The sequence below is a fragment of the Corvus brachyrhynchos genome, unplaced genomic scaffold (genome assembly GCF_000691975.1).
Source record: "Corvus brachyrhynchos isolate BGI_N302 unplaced genomic scaffold, ASM69197v1 scaffold705, whole genome shotgun sequence".
Classification (NCBI taxonomy): Eukaryota; Metazoa; Chordata; class Aves; order Passeriformes; family Corvidae; genus Corvus; species Corvus brachyrhynchos.
The window spans coordinates 1,468,219-1,488,683 of NW_008238346.1; the positions used below are offsets into that span (position 1 = coordinate 1,468,219).

At 37.3% G+C, this 20,465-nt stretch overlaps 1 protein-coding gene across 2 annotated transcripts in view; it reads left to right on the forward strand.

Moving 5' to 3' along the window:
* SHOC2 (SHOC2, leucine rich repeat scaffold protein) overlaps window positions 1-19,787 on the forward strand; it is a 65,008-nt gene extending 45,221 nt beyond the window's left edge. For both annotated transcript variants that reach the window (XM_017735183.1, XM_008634410.2), the window contains exons 4-9: window positions 4,464-4,594; window positions 7,331-7,519; window positions 8,833-8,955; window positions 11,041-11,178; window positions 11,658-11,775; window positions 13,646-19,787. In XM_017735183.1, the coding sequence (XP_017590672.1) occupies window positions 4,464-4,594; window positions 7,331-7,519; window positions 8,833-8,955; window positions 11,041-11,178; window positions 11,658-11,775; window positions 13,646-13,854 (908 nt within the window). In that variant the 3' untranslated portion in view covers window positions 13,855-19,787. The remainder of the gene's footprint in view (window positions 1-4,463; window positions 4,595-7,330; window positions 7,520-8,832; window positions 8,956-11,040; window positions 11,179-11,657; window positions 11,776-13,645) is intronic.
* Window positions 19,788-20,465: the final 678 nt, after the last annotated feature.

Here is a 20,465-nt window from a genome sequence, read left to right on the forward strand (position 1 = left end):
GAACAGATTTTTAAATTGATCTGATGCTTTTGGTTTATTTAAAAGAAAACAGCTGATCCTTATAGCAAATTAGCTCGATGAGCTAAGTTTCACATTAATAATGACCCTTCATCTAAGGATAGGGAATTCGAAGGATTATTTTAACTAAGGGAGGGAAAGGAAGAGGTGTGGTAAATCTCAGAAGAAGAGAGCATTTGTCACTCCCTTTAAAAAGCACGGGTAGAATTTTGAATTGGGAATTTGTACTTCTTTATATTATTCAGCTTACCAGTTCTTTTTTCTCTTGATTTTGAAATACTTAAAAAAGAGATGTATTGTTGAACCACTTCAGGTGGTCTTACTAAAAAATACGTTTTTGTTAACGTAGTTTCCTGCTTTATTTCCTTTCTTTATTTTGGGATTGGCAAACACCTGTTTTTCCTTTGATTAATATTTTTGAAGTACTTTTAATAAAGAATTTAATTTAAACCATCTATTTCGCGTCCCTTTTATAGTAACAGTTTAATTTAATATTTCTGGATTTGCATGCTTCCAAGTGTTTTTAATTCACTTCTGTGTAAATGAAGCAGCTAATCCTGAGAGAGACATGCAGTCGCTCCAGTGAAGGGATTATGAATTCTGTGCTTAGGTTGCTTCAACCCTGAGAGCTGGAACCTGCTGATGGGTGTTCATACTCTGCTGGTGAGAAAATGGACCTGAGATAAGGTGTCTGTGAAACCTGATTCCCAAGAGTGACTGTTTCTGACAAAAGTTGAACTAAAGCAATTTTTCAGTTACTTGCTTAGGCCTGGTGTGTGTCTAGGGCTTGGTCTACGATGTTATTTTTAGGAGTACCAATGAATAAGGCAGTTGAGTTTACAAGGGTTTTCATAATTGGCTCTCGAAGAGAACAAGTTGGAAGGGGTTTTACTTGTTGCTTTTCCTGCTAGTATCTGCTTTTCGCTTGTGGTTATCAAACTGTCACGTACGTGAACATCTAGTGCAGCATTTTCTGAGTCATTACCTGCGAGGGGTTGTTTCAGAGGAGCTGCTGAGGTACAGCTTCAGTGACAAAAGTGCATCTGCAAATGGTCCTGATGACAGTCTGATTGAGCTCATCATGATCAGTTGTTACCTTCCTTGCCTTATTTCTTACACCTAACCTGACAGCCCATCAGCAGATACCTAGTGCTGTTCCATCTGGAAAGCAATAGCTGAGCTGGAAATGATGGAGATGAGTGCAGGCACTGTAAAGCAACTCCAAATACGAGTATCAGCTAGGTTACCCTGAGCTCAGGGAACTGTAAACGAGATTATTTGATGGTTCAGTGCACAAGGTGTGGTCTTTAGCAACTTGTAACAGTTTCTGTTGTAAAACAGTTTGTCACTTGGTTTTCACATTAGCTTGTTGGCCCCTGCACCGTGGAAGCAAATGTTAACATTGTACTGGTGCATTCCTGTTAAAAAGAAAAGTCAGCTTGAACACACTGAGCAGAGGAAGAGCTGCAAGGGTCATCCTGTTTTGTGAAGGTGAGACTGAGATCTGGCTTGTCCAGCATGTGAAGATAAAAGCTAATAAGGGTTTCACACTTCGATGCATTCACAATGCGGTGTGAGTATGAACTCTGAGGATGAAAAGATTGCTGAAGATTGAGTGGCAGTAAATCGGCTGTAAATAAATTCTGGCTTGAAATGAGAAGGTGGCTCATGTTGCCTGCATCAGCTGGGCTCAGGACAGTCCTTCCAGGAGCAATGGGAGAGGTGCTCTAGCAGATGCAGCTCTAGCAGAAATCTTACTGGTTTTGTCCTCAGGAATAACTGTATTTAGTGCTGTGGTGTGCAAAACAGTCGTAAGGAATGTGGTACACATGGGATGTGTCTTCTGTTATGCCTTTGCATACCTTTTCCATGGAGGAGAAAGATAACTGTAAAGAAACAGTGATAAAGTTCTATTAAGAAATGCTACTTATGATAAGGAAAAATTACTGGGAGCTGCTATTTATGCCTCCTTTCTGATAATGTCATGCGGATAACCAACGTGTGTCATTCTCTTCTGGAAACTTACGGTACATTTTGACTCTCTAGTGGCTGCCTTGTTTCATTTTTCTGAAATGCCACATTGCTGGTAGGAAGAGAGCCATATACATACAGGCTGTGCTCACAATCTGGGAACTGGCACAGCAATGTTGTATTGCTAAGCAACAGTTGGCATCATGCTGTCTACTTCCCTGTTCGTCCTTTTCGCCTGAAAAATCCAGATCAGCATCTAGCGCAAGGTTTAGGTAGTGAAAAGAATAGTAGGCTGATGCCTTGTTTTGTGTAAAGTTTGTTGTTCATTCTTTAGTAAAATATTAAATAACAATTTAGAGAAACAGTCAGGATGTGCTTTGTTCATCCCTAGGATGGCACATCCTAACGATCTTGGAGCCTTGCAGTAGGATGTTTTTTGTGTGAAGCAAGGCCAGTTTTTTATTCAGCCAGCAATGCCTCATCTCACAAATACAGCATGAAATAGCTAAATTACATACATATGTGTGTCTTTATGCTAGTGGACTCTAGGATCAGAATAGATCTTAATTATTCTCTTTAGTGTGTAAATGCACTGCAGGATTTAACAGGAAAAGATGAAGATTTGTGCACTGGAGTGCAATATTGATAGCCCTGGATTTTAAACGCCTTTTCCTGATTGAGTGAAGACTTTCTTTGCTGCTTCTACAAAAATTAATTTTATACTTGCTTAGAATTAAGCACTTTAAAAAACAAACTAAAAATCCCAAGAAGATACTACTAGTGATGCTACTAGTTAAGCAATGGTGTGTAGCTACCTGTTTTGACTTTTGTTTACTTCTTGATGGTACTAAGTAAAATCTGTTGCCAAGCTTCTTAGATAAATATCAGATACGCACTGAAAACTCATCCTCTTTTTTTCTCGACTTGTAAGATGTAGATAATTTTTGTCCTATATTAAGGGGTTTGTGGGTTTTGGTTTTTTTTTTTCATTTGCAGTTTTATGGGGGAGCTAAGGTTTTTTGTTTTCTGCTTTTTTTGTTTTGTTTTATTTTACTTTTACTGCTCTGGTGACTTCTCCATTTTAGAAACTAGAGCAAATCATACAACATTGTTGTTCCCAGTTTCAAGTTTTTATTATCTACATTCCCAACTGTTTGGGAATATAGGGGCATTTTTACAGTATATTTTGACCAGGTTCAGGAAAGAGGTATTTTGCCGCTTGCTTTGTTGAAAGTTTTTCTCTGTCTAGCAGATAAGACTCTACATTTACTTCTTCCTTTGCTGTGCTCCAGTAACCTTTGTATGAGTGCATACGCATTAATACAGCCTTTACTTAATAAGCAGTTAGACTGTCCATATTAAGGCCTCTTCATCTTTTAAAATTACTGCTGGTTATTCATTTTGACGTTTGTTAAATCCTGTGTTTCTTTTCTAATTTGTCTGTCTGGTGCTTCACTTTGCAGAACAAAGGTGTTGTGCCATGGGTGGTTGTAAAAGTGAATGTAAAACAGCAATGTTTTGCAAGGAACTGATTGTGTCAACCTGTTCACAAGCTCCCCTGGTGCGAAGTCCACACCTGCACAGACACCTCTTCTGACTGTAGGGATGAGCCAGAAGACAAGTTTCTTTGCCAGTTGACTTTTCAGTGAAGTTTAAGGCCTTGGTACCTGCAGGAGAGGCTGAATGCCCCAGCACCCTATAGTTCAACAGCATCCTTGAGCTGTTGATTTTGGTCTTTAGTACTTGTTAGATGGTAAAGGTTGGAGCTAAAGGGAACTTCAGATTGGAAATTTTCAAGTTGCAAGTTTCTCAAAATTTTTATTCCCTGACAGAAAGACATATCAGGTGGGACCATCAGGCAAGCAATATTCGGAAATAATTTTACATGCACTATTTTCCAGATTTTTGTAGACTTCCTCCAGACTTTTTCTTCAGTGTCACTCAGAAAATGTGGTAATTTTGGGTTTTTCCTATCACCTGTTAAAGACATTCTTACTGTTGGAGGATGGTAAAGCTTTGGGGTTTTTTTCCCTGCAGAGGAAATTGTTTTGCCAGGACGTGAGTTGTATGATGCATGCCCAGGTTCTGGTAATATGAGTCATGGCATTGAATGATACTGTCCGTAATTTTAAAAAGTCATTTTGGGGACTTCTGGAAAATGATAGTATGTTTTGTTGACATAAAGATCAGGATAGAAGGACTTTCACAATAGGACATGAGCCTTTTGCTTGCTTATCATATTATGCAGAACATCAGAATAATATTTAATATGCACAATCTACTTCTGCATGGTTGACTTCAGCATTGGAAAGCACTGGAATCTGTGTATCTCCCATTTTGGGATGACAGCTCCATTTCACCATTTGAAATTTTGAAGTGTAGAGTGTGAGACAACAGAAGAATCAGAAGTCACACCTTGTTCTGTGTGTATGTGTGATTCTCACAGTATATTAACACCTGTTTTCTGCCTGTAGGAAATCTGTCCAGTCTAAGTCGTCTTGGCCTGAGGTACAATAGGCTGTCAGCAATTCCCAAGTCTTTAGCAAAATGCAGTGAACTTGATGAGCTGAACTTGGAGAACAACAACATTTCTACTTTACCAGAGGTGAGGAATAGAGGGAGTGGACTGGGGAGGGAAATGCTGCTGGAGGACATCGATGTTTTGTAAAGGGAGTGCAACACAGGAAATTTTTTCATCTTCCATCTTAACTCTGAGGAATACCCTTTATTTTAACCTAAATGTAATGTGAATTATGTCGATTGTGTAAATATTAGGCATATTTAATCAGTGTTGAAGGACTAAATGTCATACAACTTGACTCAAAACTGGGAGCAATACATGTGGTTGTATATGCTGTCCTGTATCTTTAGAAAACCTTAAATAATGAGTCCAGATTCCCACCCTTAAAGCTAGATAAGTGTTTCTCAATGTTTCTGCTTCATGAAGCATTAGTGCCTGGAAATAATTGCTGAGATGTCAGAAAAAAAATCTGATGTGATTGTTTCTTATTTTGGATATTTATTCCATTTCTTTAGAATGTTTTAAGATGAAGACTTCATGACACAACATAAATTTTATAGCCTCTTCTGTTTTAAGGATGCTCAAACTGGTTTCCTAAGCTGTCATCCCCATGACCCCAAGTTGTCTAAATTACTAGTGTAAAGCGAGTTAAAAGGTTATCTAAAGATGTATATTGCAAACTATAAATAGAGGGGAGAAAAATGCACTTGGAATTCAGCAAAGTATTTACAGTAACAAAGGGCAGTAAGTAACTAATTTTCTTCAGATAAATTTCTGAACTCAGCAGTGATAGACTGAAACAGAGAATTTAATAAATGTTTGGGTAAGACTATAATTTAAGAAAATGCTACTGAGTGAAAGCCACCAGGCTGCTTTTAGGATGAGAGCTAAGCTAGCCCACCCCACCCAGACGTGTTACAAAAGCAACTATGGTGTAATTGCAAAAAGCTAATGTGAGGGGTGATTAGTTGCTTTAAAAGATGTTCACCGTAGTACAAACTTCTTTGTGACTGTGCTGCCTTCTTCAGGTGTATTTGCCAACAATATGTTAACACTCAAGCTTGCAGAAATGTATAGTTTATACTGTAATCTGTTTAAAATAAAGCATGCTGTGCTATAAGACAAAGAACTGTATTTGTAGAAGAAATTTCAGAATTTCAAAACATAGCTGAAGCTGCTGACACAATGCCTAATAAATATTTTATCTTAAAAGGATGGGCTGGAAGAAGGCAGTACTGCCACAGCTCTCACAGATGTAAGAGCATTGTTCTCTTTGTACTGCCAAAGCTCTCTTTCTTCCCTTCAAATGCATTTAATTACTCCAGGCTATTAGAGTGAATTACCTAACATATTTTAGATGTTTTTTTGGTATACAAGCAGACTTCAAAACCAGCTTTTTGAAATGCCAGGATCCATCTGAAGCAATAAAGTGTGTTAGAGCTCAGGGATTGCCTAACCCTAGGACTAATATCTGTTAATTAAAGTATAGGTAGAAGCCATATTTCCTAATCAAAGATTATACTAATTAATTATTAGGTTAGATTAATACTGATTTGAAGGTCCATTATTTTATCTGTAGGGGGAAAAACGCTTCATTGATATTTGCTGAGATGCCCCCAGTGTCTAAAGTTTTAGCCAGGGCATGAAGATAAGTCCTTGTTTGATCCTGTTTTATCTACAATAATGTTAATAAACTATTTATAAAAGTAGCCAAAGCTTTCCTGGTGAAACAGCAAAGCCATATTCTTAAAGCTTTTACAGTGATTATAGAGCTCAAATCGCAATCCAGAAATACTGACATTAGGAATATGGTTGGAATCATTATGTTGTTATTGCTCATTCCTGATTGCAGATGTTGCATTATTTATGGTATGTAATGCCATGCATAAATCTCCAATTTCTGTAATACTTAAGCAAATAGGGCTGGATTCAGGTTGGTGTAATAATAAGCAAAGGTGACACTTCAGCAGTAATTTAGATCTCATTATTCATCTCCACACTTCCAGCAACGTGCTTGGCACGTAACTAACAGATAAACTGAGATATGGGCTGCTAGGATTTCAGAATCTAATTAGATTGTCAAGAGAAATGAAACTCTGGATTCAATGGACAGCAGTTGCTATCCAGTTTAACTACAGGCTTCTTGTTTCATTTCTTAAGGGGGGAAAAAAATAGAGCAGTAATAACTTAGGAATATTTTAGAAAAAGGAAAAAACAATGGAATTTTCAAACCCTTCCTATTCTTTTTCTCTGTCTGATTATCTGAAACTATTACAGTATAATTACAAGACACTAACAAGAAACTTCTACCAGTTGTGATCACAATATGGATTTTTATGAAGTTACCAAAGATTTGTACTGGAGTTATTAAATGCCTCTTTTGGGAGCCAGTATGTGGGGTTGATATTTCTTTGGGCCCCATTTGGATGTGGGTGAGATGCTGGAGCCAAAACAGCTACTGGGGATGGACACGCTGCCCCTGTGCTCCTGGAGCAGTGTGTCATTAGAAAAATTGCTTTCAGAGGAGAAAAGAGTTACCAAACCTCCCAAACCTGTGCTTTTAAATGTGGTATGTTTGCTTTTTTCTATCTGTCAGCATGCAGGGAGGAAGGGGGAAATAAGGTAGTGGCTGATGACTGTGAGCAGAGGTTGTTGCTGGTGGAAGTTTTATCAAATATAACACTGGTTTGTGTGTTGCAACACTTCCTCAGGGGATGGACTTGAGGGGGGAAAAACATTTCTAATTAGACCCATAAGGGTAAAGAGATGCATTGAAATAAATCTGTCCTAAGTTCTGGTGTGGTTTTCTTCTTTCTACAGGGTCTTTTATCCAGCCTTGTCAAACTGACTAGTTTAACATTGGCCAGGAACTGCTTCCAGTCCTATCCTGTGGGTGGCCCGTCCCAGTTCTCCACAATCTACTCTCTCAATATGGAGCACAACCGCATCAATAAAATCCCCTTCGGAATTTTCTCTAGGGCGAAAGTATTAAGTAAGCTGAACATGAAGGTGAGGCACAGAAACATGCTACTGTGTAAAATCAATGAGGAGCACTGTTTGCTGCTCCATGAATTCTGGCAGACTTAATAATGTAAGGAATGAATTTATCATGCTGAAGTGGATGCTGCTGCTGTCATATATAGAAACAATTCTGTATTAGTCTAAAATTGTGCTATCAAGATGTTACTAGTTAAGATTTTGTCACATTTGCTTGAGTTTGAACAATGAAAACAAGAAAGCTGCTTGCAAAGTTCTTGAATATTCACATGGGACACAAGCCTGTAGATTAGCTTATTTCTCCCTCAGACACTGTTACAGTTTACATTATAAACAAAGTTATGTAACATAATTTTTTTTAATATAGTCTTTCAAAACCTAAGTCTGGAGACTTTTGGCAATAGTTGAAGAGCACAGCAAAAGAACTTTTTAGTGTGCTAATGTGGTTTAAGAGGAGTAGGGAAAAGAGATGATATTTTTCTATTAATAGATCTATTTCAAGAAATGCTTGAGCAGTAGCTAAGCTCAGCTACTGTTCTAGAATAGTTTGACACAAATGAATCCTCAATTTGCATTAAGTCCGGTTTTTATCACGTACCCATTTGTAGCTTTGCCTGTTTACCAGAACTTTGTATGACCATTTTTTAAAAGATTTTGAAGTGTCTGGTCTAGATCAAATATTTTAGAAACATTTTGAGCAGTAGCATGTTCAGAGTAATTTCAGATGCTTTTACTCTGAGCCATTAAAGCATATGTGGGTTTTTTGGTTCTTTTTTTTTTTTTTGGTTGTGGGTTTGTTGTTGTTTTTTTTTTTTTTTTTGGTGTGGGTTTGTTTTTTTTTTTTTTTTTCCCCCTCAGGGGTTTTGGTGTGTGGGTTCTGGTGGGTTTTTTTTAGTGGTGGTGTTTATTCTCCTGATTGGTTTGTTTGGACTTTTTTTTTAACTCCATATATTTTTAGGATTTCGATGTTTGCTGATAGCACCTTTGTAAGTTATGGTGAACTTTCTGTTCTTTTTTTTAACCCACCATCCACTGTATTCAGCAAAAATAGGACAAAAAGTGTTTTAACCACTGTGTGAGATCTTGAGAATTATGTATTTCTAATTTTTCCACTTAAGTTTGTATTAGTAACAAATTCTGTAACTCTAGGTTGGTACCAGTAATGTTTGGTGGAATTTGAAAAAAATTGGCCAACATTTTATTCTTCTGATTTCACTGTCGACTATGTTATTATGAAGTTTTTCTGTTAGTTTGTTCAATCTGTCAGATGCCTTGCCAACTTCTTGCCAGGGCAGACCCTAAACGTTCAATATGTTAAATCATAGGACAATCAGCTGACGTCTCTCCCCTTGGACTTTGGGACTTGGACGAGTATGGTAGAACTGAACTTAGCGACTAACCAGCTAACAAAAATCCCTGAGGATGTATCTGGGCTTGTTTCTCTTGAGGTGAGAAGAGTATAAATTAACAGCTACGTGAATGCCTGCAACATAGGCATTCTCTACTTCACGTTTAATATTACTTTCAGGTCAAATAAAGCTAAATAAGTACGTGTATCTTTGCTGTTTAATGTGATGTTGCATCTGTTTGTGGTTGTTGTCAACGGCTTTTGAATGTTGTTCTTTAGGCCCTCGATGAGTGTGCACAAACGACTATGTACAGATATATTTGTAGCGGTGTAGAAAGAAGATTTTTCTCAACAGAGAATTAGTGTTGTAAGTGCAATGTTGCTGAACTCGGTTCAGTTCCTGGAGACCAGCATGGAAGCAGCAGGGATGAGAAAAACATAATGAAACGTTCTAGAGCCAGGGGTGGCTTGAGTGCAGCTCTGTGAATCTTGTAGGGAGCCAGGTGCGAATTCTGAGCCTTTGAGGGGGAAGAGTTTGTAGGTTAAAAGCACGAACTAAACCTGCTCTGTCCCCTCATCCTGTTTCTCAGAGTACCATCAGCAGAAACAAATTAATGCCTTGGAGGGACAGAAAGAGGTACTTGTTTGGGCAGTTGAGGGAACTTTGTAGGCTCTGTGAGCTGCTGGGAAAAATCTGTTAAAGAAGTGTAACAAAGGGTATATTTGAAATTGCAAATTTCTAATGTGACTTCTGTGAATATTTAATTATTCCTTCAGTGTGGGGCAAAAATTATATGACAGAGTAATAGCTATTTAATAGCCCAGTTCCCTTTTAAGTGTGGTTGATGTGATTGGGAAATTAGTAACCTCTAACAACTGGGTTTGCTGGTGGTCTGTCGGCTGCTGAAGCTCGAGAGCTGCTTGGTCTGCAGACCTGTTACCACTGCGTTTCTCTGTAATTAAAAAATCAAATACAAAGGGCTGTTGGGGCGATGTTTACACAAAAGTGAAGGTTCCCACAGCAGTGCTAAGTCAGCTGCATTGCACGTAGGTAATATTGTCTGTTCCTGCCTTTGTTTCTTGATACGCGATTAAAACATTACTGTTCTCACTGCTCTGTGCATGTCGTAGTGCATAAAGGAAGGTCACTGAAATGCTGCTTGTGCTAATCCTCAGGCTTTGGCTTTTTGTCACTTCAATTTTCACTTTGATTCTCACCATATTTTTATTTTGTTCCTGCCTGGGGTGTTTTCACATTACGTGAAGCCAGTGAGAGCTGGGATTGTTGGTAGAAGACAGGCACTTGCAGCCTTGGCTGGTTGTGTGTGGCTGGCACGAGGGTCCACACTGGCTGCTCTTTCACATCCTCGTGTTTCAATGTGCCTTCTTAAATAACTAGATAATAGCATTGTTTAATCAGTAATTCATTACCTTACTACTCACAATGCTGTTATGAGGCTTGGTTACTTCCAAGAACTGCAGGGCTTCTCTGGAGGAAAAATGGTGTATTAGTGTAACCCCTGTTAACTTGCCTGTGGAATAATGAGTAACTCTGTTAACTGACCCTGCAAATAAAGATAGACTTCTTGAACCTGGGGTATTTATAATTCAACTCAGAAAGGAGGAGAAAAACAAGAGGACAGCACTGTAGTAGGCATGGGTGTGCGTGATGGCAGCCCATTTTGGAAAACCAATGTTCTGCTTAGGTGCTCCCATCTGTGTGTTTGTTTGCTCTTAACCAAAGGGACATAGGGAGAAGAGGAAGTACTAAGCTTTTTAAGGAGAACTTGGCAAGCACAGCAAATAATGTAAAACATGATTATGAGATGGCTATGAGGAAGCATAACAAAATGATAGGCAAATTCAGGAAGAAATTGTTTTTCTTTGGTCATTTGAAGAAAGGAGGTTTCTGTTGTTTTTGCTTTGCCTTTATTACTACATATAATAATATTTGAAAGAAGTATATTCTAAATGTATATATTTATGTCATTAAAGACTTGAAACAAATTATGTTAAATCACTCACTTGGTTTTTTTTTTTTCAATTTCCAATTACTTCCTTAATGTAAATGTAGGCTAATATTGGACTTCATTTCTTGAAAATGTATAAAAAAATTGTATCTTAATCTGTTATTTACTTATTATGTTACTGAAATTCTGTGTTTGGTTGTTATTTCTTTTTTGAGGTTCTTATCTTGTCAAACAATCTCCTAAAGAAACTTCCCCATGGAATTGGAAATCTACGGAAACTCCGAGAGTTAGATCTAGAGGAAAACAAACTGGAATCCTTGCCAAATGAAATAGCTTACCTCAAGGATCTGCAGGTGAAACAATAATTGGTCGAGATAAACATCTTTACGTCCTTTATTTACACCATGCTGATTTAATTGCAGCTTGTTGGATGAGTGGAAACTATTTGAGCGTGGACACAGAGCCAAAAGTTCAGAATCTTGTGCCCCTTCACCCATAATTAGTCCCTACTAGTTGTTCCCCAGCTTTATTATTCAATACTGAACAAACAAAATTTTGAAGTTTGAATAACTGTTGTACCATGAGTGCAATACCACCCCAGGAATGATTTCAGTTGTGCTCATTTGTTTAGGCATGTGTTTTATTATGCACTTTTTTACTTTCACATTTAGTGATGCTTAGTAGAGGTTTGAAATGTTGAATCGTTGAAATTTTTCTTCTTCAAATTCAGGAGATTAGAACCCCTTCATTTGTCAGCTACATATCTTGTTACTTGCTGTCATTACAAGCAAAAATCATTAAGTTAATTTGTAAAAATGTGTTTTTCCCTTAGAAATTGGTTCTGACTAACAATCAGCTGACCACCCTTCCCAGAGGAATCGGTCACCTTACCAATCTGACGCACCTTGGGCTCGGAGAGAACCTTCTCACACACCTTCCTGAGGAAATTGGTAAGATCCCGTTGTCTGGTTTGATGCAGTGTGTCTGGGCAAAGCACATATCATAGGCATCTATTCTGCTCATCAGTAAAAGCCACAAAATTCATTTGAAACTTCTAAATACGTACAGCCTGATGTGAAGCGTGTGCCACAGGAACAGTGCTAGAGCGTACGATCTTTATCTTACTGAACTGTAGTGGAAAGGATGCACTATCTTCTTTCAGTTCTGCTGCAGAAAGCTGCTGAACAGACACCAACTTGTAATGGTGACATTCCTTACCTCCAAATTGTCCCACAATTTTTGTGTTATCCATGACTCAACTTTATAAATTTGTTCTTGGAGAGGGAAAGGAAGTGCACTGATCCTACTCTAATGCCATGGTGTAGACAAAACCCTTGTGTAAGGTGTAGGCTGCTGAAGCAAATGTTTCTCCTGGTAGTCCTTCTGCACACAGTTTTGTTTATAGGCCCCCGTATTGTTTTTCACCTTGATGAGGTTAGAAAAGAAAGTGGAGGAGATTTACAGAAGGGAAGGAATAGGATTTTTTTTTTTTTTTTTATCTGAGATGTTCAGACTAGGTGGGTTTCAGAGCATCTGGAACTGGGAGCCAATGTTTCTTTCATAATTGGTCTCCATTATATTAGTCCCAGAGCATGATTCTGACCACTTAAGTTAAAATCTTATAGTTTGAGCTTATTATGGAGGAAAAAATGATGGGACAAGCTACACCAAGCAAAATGTGGTCAGAAACAGTGATGTGCAGTTGAGGAAGACGTGGTCTGTCTCTCGCAGCATCTTTGGTGAGGAGCCATTACAGCTGCTCATCTTGTGCCTCCATGTGAGAAAAGCCTAAAATAATCTAAACCTGGAGTTTTTAAATTTAGTTCATAAGCTAGTGAAGAGTGTTTGGATGCTGTGGAAACAAACTCTGGAATTAAAATCAGTAAAAATTAAAATTTAAAATACTATTGTAGGAGTACAGTTTGGTTATTAAAGCTGGTTGTCTTCACACATGAGAGAGCAGTGAATTATGGTCAGGTGTGACTGTTTCATGTATCATGGTATCAACTGTTTCTCATTATTTCTTCTATAGTTTCTCCTTTTGATTGGTTTTCCATGCCATGAGTCCTGCCTACTGCTTTCTCTTGTGAAAGATTAAATAGTCTCTTAGGTTATAGATGTTTATGGTATGTAAGACTGGAAAATGGGGAATATTTTGGGGAGGACTTCCATGTTTTTGAAAAGAGGAATAGAAGTCTTAAGAAGGATTTACTCTGTTTTCCATCTTCTGGTCAACCTGTATTGCAGTATCTGTAGGAGAGGAAGTTGTAAAATTTGAATTCAGGAAAAAATTTTCACACTGGTTAGTTCCATTTAATAAATTCATTGCTATGCAGAGAAGCCACACTCTTCTGCTTTTTTCCTGTGGCACATGACAGATACAGCTTCAGGTCTTTAATGAATGGATTCTAATTACATTAAAGGTATAATATAGATATTTTTAAAGAGATAATAGATACTGTGTGGTATAAGTATTTTCTAGGTCCTTTTGACTAGATAGCTGTTCAATATTGCCTGCACTTGCATAGCCCTGAATGGCTACTGTGAAATCCCTCTCAGTTCTCTTATTCTCTTTATTTGCTGTTCATTTATTACCTAAAGGAGATGTAGTAATGGATGTTTTTAAAACTAAAGAAAATTCGTTCTTTCTTTGGTATTGGTGAACAGAACTTGGCTGTTCTTGGAAATAGGAGTCTGGTCACTGACTCAAGGTTCTGTATAGGAAAGAATCTTCAAGTGGACTCAGAGCCTTTGTCTAAAAGTTATAAACTGCATGAATGAAAAAGATACTACTACTACTTATTATTTTATTTTTACTAGGTACACTGGAGAATCTGGAAGAACTGTATTTGAATGACAACCCCAATCTGCACAGCCTTCCCTTTGAGCTGGCTCTTTGCAGCAAACTGTCAATAATGAGTATTGAGAACTGCCCACTCAGCCACCTTCCACCTCAGATTGTTGCAGGAGGACCCTCCTTCATCATTCAGTTCCTAAAAATGCAGGGACCATATCGTGCCATGGTCTGATGCTCATTGAATTGTCCAATACACTGTACAAAATACAAACTGCATTAATGTTGTAATTGTCTGTATATGTATATATAATATAATATATGTGGTTTATATTATATTATATATATATATAAATATATAAATAATATAAAAAGGCAAATTTAAGACTGCATTATGTGTTTCTGCTAATAGAGGAATCATAGCCATTTAGATTTTTTTTTATTCTGTAAAAATGCTTGTCTGAGTTTTCTTTGCTGAACTTGATGGAAGTTGTCTGAATAATCTGAAAATGCCAGTTCATTTAAAGCAATTGCCAATGAACTCAAAGTTTAAATTTAAGGGACAAAACCAGTTTTGTTTAGATTTACTTTCAGTTAAGAGAAATGTATAACCTTTATATAATGAACTTTTCTGTTTTCCTCCCCCCTCCCTTTTTTTTTTTTTTTTTTTTTGACCTGAAAGGGTCATGTGCCCTGAGGTTGGGATTTTCTTTTAACTTATTTTGAGATTTGAAGCAAATGGTGTTTTTATATTGTTTACAGTCAGAGTAAATCACTGGATTTTGTTTTTTTCTGATTTGCTCTGTTTTAATCAATCATATCTAGAGTTTATATGCCTCTGCTGATGAATTTTTATCAACCGGTTTGTATACTAAAAACATACTCATCAGAACAACTGGCAGGTGAAAAGGATGCAGTCGAAACAAAAAGAAAAGAAAAAAGAAGCTTGAATTCCTTTAGGTATTGCTTCCCTGAGTTACCAGTTGCAGGCATAACATATCTGAACTGAGCCTTTTGCGGTTGGTCTTTTCTAGCACAAGTAAACCTTTTCAGATTGGTCAAAATGTGGAGTATCCTCAGTGAAGAGTGGTTTTCGTTGTGTGAAGTAACAAGTCCATGAGGTCTAACAGTACAGTTAAGTGACAAGGAAATAATATATATGTACATTTTTATTACAATGTTGAGTCATAAACTACAACAGGCAATTTTAAGGATTCCTTATAGACCTTGTACAATAAATGAATGTGTCTTACTTTTAAACACTGCAATATATGTAAGTTTTAAGGTTGGTTAACAATGTACTATGGTTTTATATCTTGACTTGCCTTGTACCTCCTTCCATTACGGAACTTCTGTGTCCAAGCACAATATCTTCACACTGTGCTGTTTTGCTGCTGAACTAAATGCACTTTTCCCCCACAGCTGGGGCACTTGCTTCAAAATATTCAGTTCAGTATCTTGATTATTCTTTTTTAACTTCATCCTATCTGTTTCAGTATTAAACCGATCTATTAAAAAAGAGGCACCTTTTTCATTTGTGCAGAGATGCTGGTAGCTCAAGAGAAACACTGTAGGTAGTGGACATCAGTTTTATCATTAATTTCTTGGCTGTTTCAAAGGCAGAAGATGCTTCAGGGAGATTTACACTATTGCTGCACTTGCAGGGCCAGTTGTCTTTTTTCAGGAGGGTAAGAACTTGAGGCAGTCACATTCCATGGTTACCCAAAAACTGTTCAGTGTATACTCATTGGAATTGCTGCTGGGGTAGCATGACTTAGAGGACTGTACCTTTTGCACAAAATCAAATCAGTGGATGCCATGGGAAATCTGTTTCACATGCAGAAGTTTGGGAATATTATTTCTGGCTTTCAGGCATGCTTATTTAGATGTATTTCCTTGATCTATTTGCATTTTGTTTTGTTGTATGTCTTTTCATTAACAAGGAGTAAGTTTTAAATGGAAGGCAGGTGGAGATATAAAACCTTAGAGGGCTTAAACATGCTGTAAAACTATTGTAGATGTCACTGGATTTTACTAAGTAATGTTCTATTCTTTCTCACACACTCTCTCTGTCGTTCCTTCCCCTTCCCCCCTTTTTTTTTTTACATCTACTGTAGCTTTTCAGTTTAGACTTTAGTTTATAAAAGGCTAGTTCCTTACAGTTCTGCCTGAGTTAATCTTTCTCAGCACTAAGGTGTTAAAATATGAAGATGCCGAAATGCTTATTATCAAGACTGTAATCTAAGTTCTGAATATACTGCAGAGTCCGTGTTTGTGCCCTCAGGTCACTAGGGGGGAAACTGGTTTGATTAATATGGTTCCTTAAAGCAAAAGTGGCGACCCCTTGTGTTTCCAAGCGTCTTGGTCTCATTCCCTGTCTGCTCCTGAATCCCATTTTTATAAGAGATCAAGGGATTGAATTTGTTTAGTTTGTAAATATGTTGATTATTCACCTTGTTAAGGTACATGGTTAATGACTGTATGATTGGAGCTGACCCTCTCTCACATAAATTCCTGTGAATTGGAGAAGTTGGCTACCAAAACAGTGCTCGTTACACTCACTTAAAAACAAGCTATTCTTTTCAGTACACTTATAGGAATAAATAAAGCTATGTTTTAATTCATTACTATATTAAAAACAGGATATTTTTTTCAAACTATCTTTGTACTAGTATGGTTGTTGCAATGTCAGATAATCCTGAGCCCTGTTTTAGGAGTTTAATTTTACACACTTTGAGGTGAATGCTTATTTTTTCTGTGTCTCAAGGGAGATTTGAATAAGAGCAGTGTGAGAGAGGTTTTGGTACAGGAGAAATCCAGTCAGAAGAATTTGAAAAGTTCTCTAAAATGGTCTGAAAGTTCAAGTATTAAATATCTGGCACAGATTGGGAATACATGCATATAAATCCATCTAAGTACATACATGGATTTATATCCAGATCTATACATAGATCATATAAATCCAGCCATTTTGATTATTCAGAACAGTCTTACCTCCTGAAATAACAGACTTTTGCATTTCCCAGGATGTTGGATTGTTAACTGGTGTAGTTTCTGAATGGTGTTATTGCCTGGTGACATTCAGTTGAACACACATACTGGCTTACGCATGTGTAAGAATTTTATTTGCCCTAATCAGTTAAAGTATGAATGGAAAGAACTTTATTTTGGCAACTGTATGTATACATAAATACAAAAAATGTATTTATGTATCTATACATGTATGAAAGCATAGACAAGGTGGAGAAATTAATTATTTACAGCCTTTTTGAAAATAAGATTGAGAAATAAGTGATTGCCAAATACTTGTATTAAATACTTAGCCTCCTTGCTATACTGAGGGAGATAATTTAGAATGATTATTGAAAAATGTGACAATCTTTACTTTGGGTCAAAATTATGACCTTGATTGCTTGTCCATAGCCAAAATACCAATTTTGCATGTGTCTGTGCCTATGTATATGCATAGTCATGCCCCATAAAGACACTGTCCTGAATCATGCCTTGATTTAACAAGCTAAATTACTATAGAAAAGGTAGTATTATGGAAGTCTGGTAAGGTATAAAGCAGTTCAGAGATTGGTTGAACAATGAAAAGAAGGAACAGTTGCTGTTGTGACTTGTGTTGGTCACATACTGCGTTTTAATTTACTACATAGGAAGTTGTTGGATAATTCTTTGCAAAAATTCTTTAGCATAAACCCATTAAAGCTGTGTCTCTTGCTGTCCCATATTTGTCACCCAAAATTGTCTGCTATAAATGCAGTGGAAATGCTGCTTGTAAAGTTGGGTCACACAGCTGTATAATTGAGACTTTTCAGTTTGGCAGATGCCAATGGAAATGTTGACCTTCATGCACCCCTTCTAGAAAGAGATTTGGATTGTAGAATATTTGCTTCAGTGCCTCTCTTTGATTTAGTATTTCTAGGAGCGTGCATGTTTAGACTTCTTGAAGGTTGTGATTGCTCATTTAGTACTTAGATTGTCTCTCTGGTTAGTGCTTAAACTCATTGTGTCACCTGGAGTTCAAGTGTCATCTTCAATCCTCAGAGTTTGAGAAATATCTTTTATTTAACTATTAGAAAACTTTGAGAGGTTATTTTTTTCTCTCTTTTTTTTAACCCCCAAATAAATTAAACTTCTGAATCAGCACAAATCCATATCAGGAGACTTTTTGTATCTGGATGCAACTAAGAATTTTCCTGTCAGTGTCACACCTCAGTTGTATCAGGTAGACATGCCAGAGTAGCTTCTAGTTAGAAATGTGCAGTTGGCAGTAATTTGCGCAACACAAACTTCAAGGCACAGTAAGGACAATTGCAAACAAGTGATAGGATCTATGAATGGGTTTTGTTTTCACATTAGCAAATATAAAAGAAATATTTTTATTATTATTCTGATTTAGATCTTAACCAGGACTGCACAGGACCTTTGCTGTGGAAAAATATCAGACCACACTAATTTTGTGGTTAAAAGCTAAGTGAGAGTGTAAACAGTCTACAAAAATGTACTTTTAATCTGAATTATTGTAATGTTGATTGTTATGTCTATATAAAAGATTGCCTTGCTTTTTTATAAGAGTCATTCTGTATCAATGCATTCATTATAAATAGTATGTTTGTAAATAAGCTGCCACTGAGTCTTTTGAAAGTTTTCTAGTATTTCTAGTCTGACATTAACCTGGATATAAGTCTACTTTTGCAGGACCTCAAATTAATAAGAACTGCTTTCTCATTATATACTTACCACTCTTCGAAAGATCTCAAAATATAGATTTTTATGTAGAGCAATTACAGGAAACTTCAAAAGTTGGATGAAAGTAACTGCTTTACTCAGAGTCATGTAGACTGGAGACCTTCTATAAAGCAAATGCTGGTAAAAACGTTTATATTTATTTTGTTATGGTTTAGTAGGGCATGTAGTAAAAAAAAATCCCACAGCTTTCTCTCTGATGGGGAAAAGAAATCTTGGATTTTAGTGCAAATTGCATTTCAGCAGCAACAAAATTAAAGTAGGTATAGAATTGTGATGCCTAAAAGGGAGACACCAGCATTTAATCTTCAGGTTCAATAAAAGACAGTATTGCCAAGCTGCCGTGGCACTGATTAAACTGATGTCTTTCAGCTCTGTGAAGCTCATTGCACAGACTGCTTCAAGAAAGTCATGCTTACATCATGCCCTACAAACTAACAAACAAAAAGCCAGTATCCTTGGAAGTCAGAACAGAAAGACATCAGGAATTTGGACATGAGGAAGAGGAGAGTTGCTGGTTGCTTTAAAAAGCTGGAACTGGCTCTCGTAGTGTGCAGCAGTCACTTGTGCAATAATGAGTGCTTCTGTCATTTCATCAGATCTCTGTTGATTAAAATCAGTAGAGGCCCTGATCAAAATACCTAAATCTCCATCTTGAGTTGAGTCAGTGCCTGTAACCATATGTGATCTGGCACTCTGAAAGCAAGCCAGTCTTCTCGCAAGCGTGGCTGTCCCGTGCTGTGATGTTGGACCACCTGCCATCCACCCCTGTCTCACAGGGCTGTGGCAGATGTGCAGAACAGGGATGTGCAGTTCCTCTGCAGTACTGCTCCAGACCTCACCAACCAGAGTTTGAAGGGCTTGCAAAAAGGAAACAGCATCTGCATCACTGCATTTAGTAGCCTTGATAGATTAAACGAATTCACGGAAGAAACTTTATTTTTCCTTTTTCTTTTTTTTTTTTTTAAATTTTACATTTCTATGTATTTCTGACCTCTGTGACATCCTGTGTCTAATAACTCTACAATATAATTACGTGCCAGGTGAAAAAGAACTTCCTTTTGTTTGTTTCAAACTACGCCACCTTATTTCATTTGGTAACTCCTAGTTCTTGTAGAACTAGAAATTTATGAACAGTTTTTTTCCTGTTCATCTGCTTTTTACCACTCTTGAAGGTTTTGGGTTTATTTTCATAAATGGCAGCATTTTTTCCTCCAAGTCATGGAGTTCTAGTTTTTTAGCTTCTCTTCAAACTAAACCTCTTCCATTCTCTGATAATTCTTGCTGCCTTTCTCTGTGGTTTTCTAGTCCCAGCTCTGAGTCTTTTTCCTAGTTCATGGCCTTTAGCAACCTCTTTTGTTCTTTGTGTACTACTGCTTTGTGAAATAAAAGTACAGTTCTGTTATGAAAATTAAAGTTGAGTGGGTGATAAAGTTTAGTACTAAGGTCTGGTGGGGAATAATCCCACTAGGCAAGGATCAGATCGGGATTTATACTTCAGATACAGGCCACCCTCTGCAATAATTGTTTCCTCTGATTAGCTGTAACTGTCATCCATCATCTCTTGCAACTAGGTATAAAAAACAGAATTAATATGAAATTTTCCACAGTGTGCTGATTTAAATAATGCCAGGATTTAAAATGCTCTCTTCATGATAGTAAGAGTTCATTGTTTTGGAAGATGTGACTTTTAAATATTTCAGATGACCTTTTTAAACTGTCTAAGCCAAACTTTTTCTGAAAATACTGTCAAATTTCTGGTATTACTGGTTTTTTTGGAAGAGAAGTTAGAGACTGCCCTGGTTGGGTTTTATTTTCCTGCTTGAAGTCTTTGTAGAAAGCTACATAAGAAATTCCCATAGTTAAAAAAGAGAGAAGAAAAGGAATCTTCCCTGACCTTGGGAGCATCCTGCCAGCAATTGGTGTCAGCCAGAGCTTAGCAGCCACCTGGACTGGGGGGAATTTGCTGGTTGTGACCACTTTTTGTTCACATGGTTGAAGTGAGCATCCCCCACATGAGCCTGGCCTCAAAAACCACCACACGATTTGGCTCTAATTGAGTGAAAAGTGAAGAATATGTCTTGTTTCTGCCAC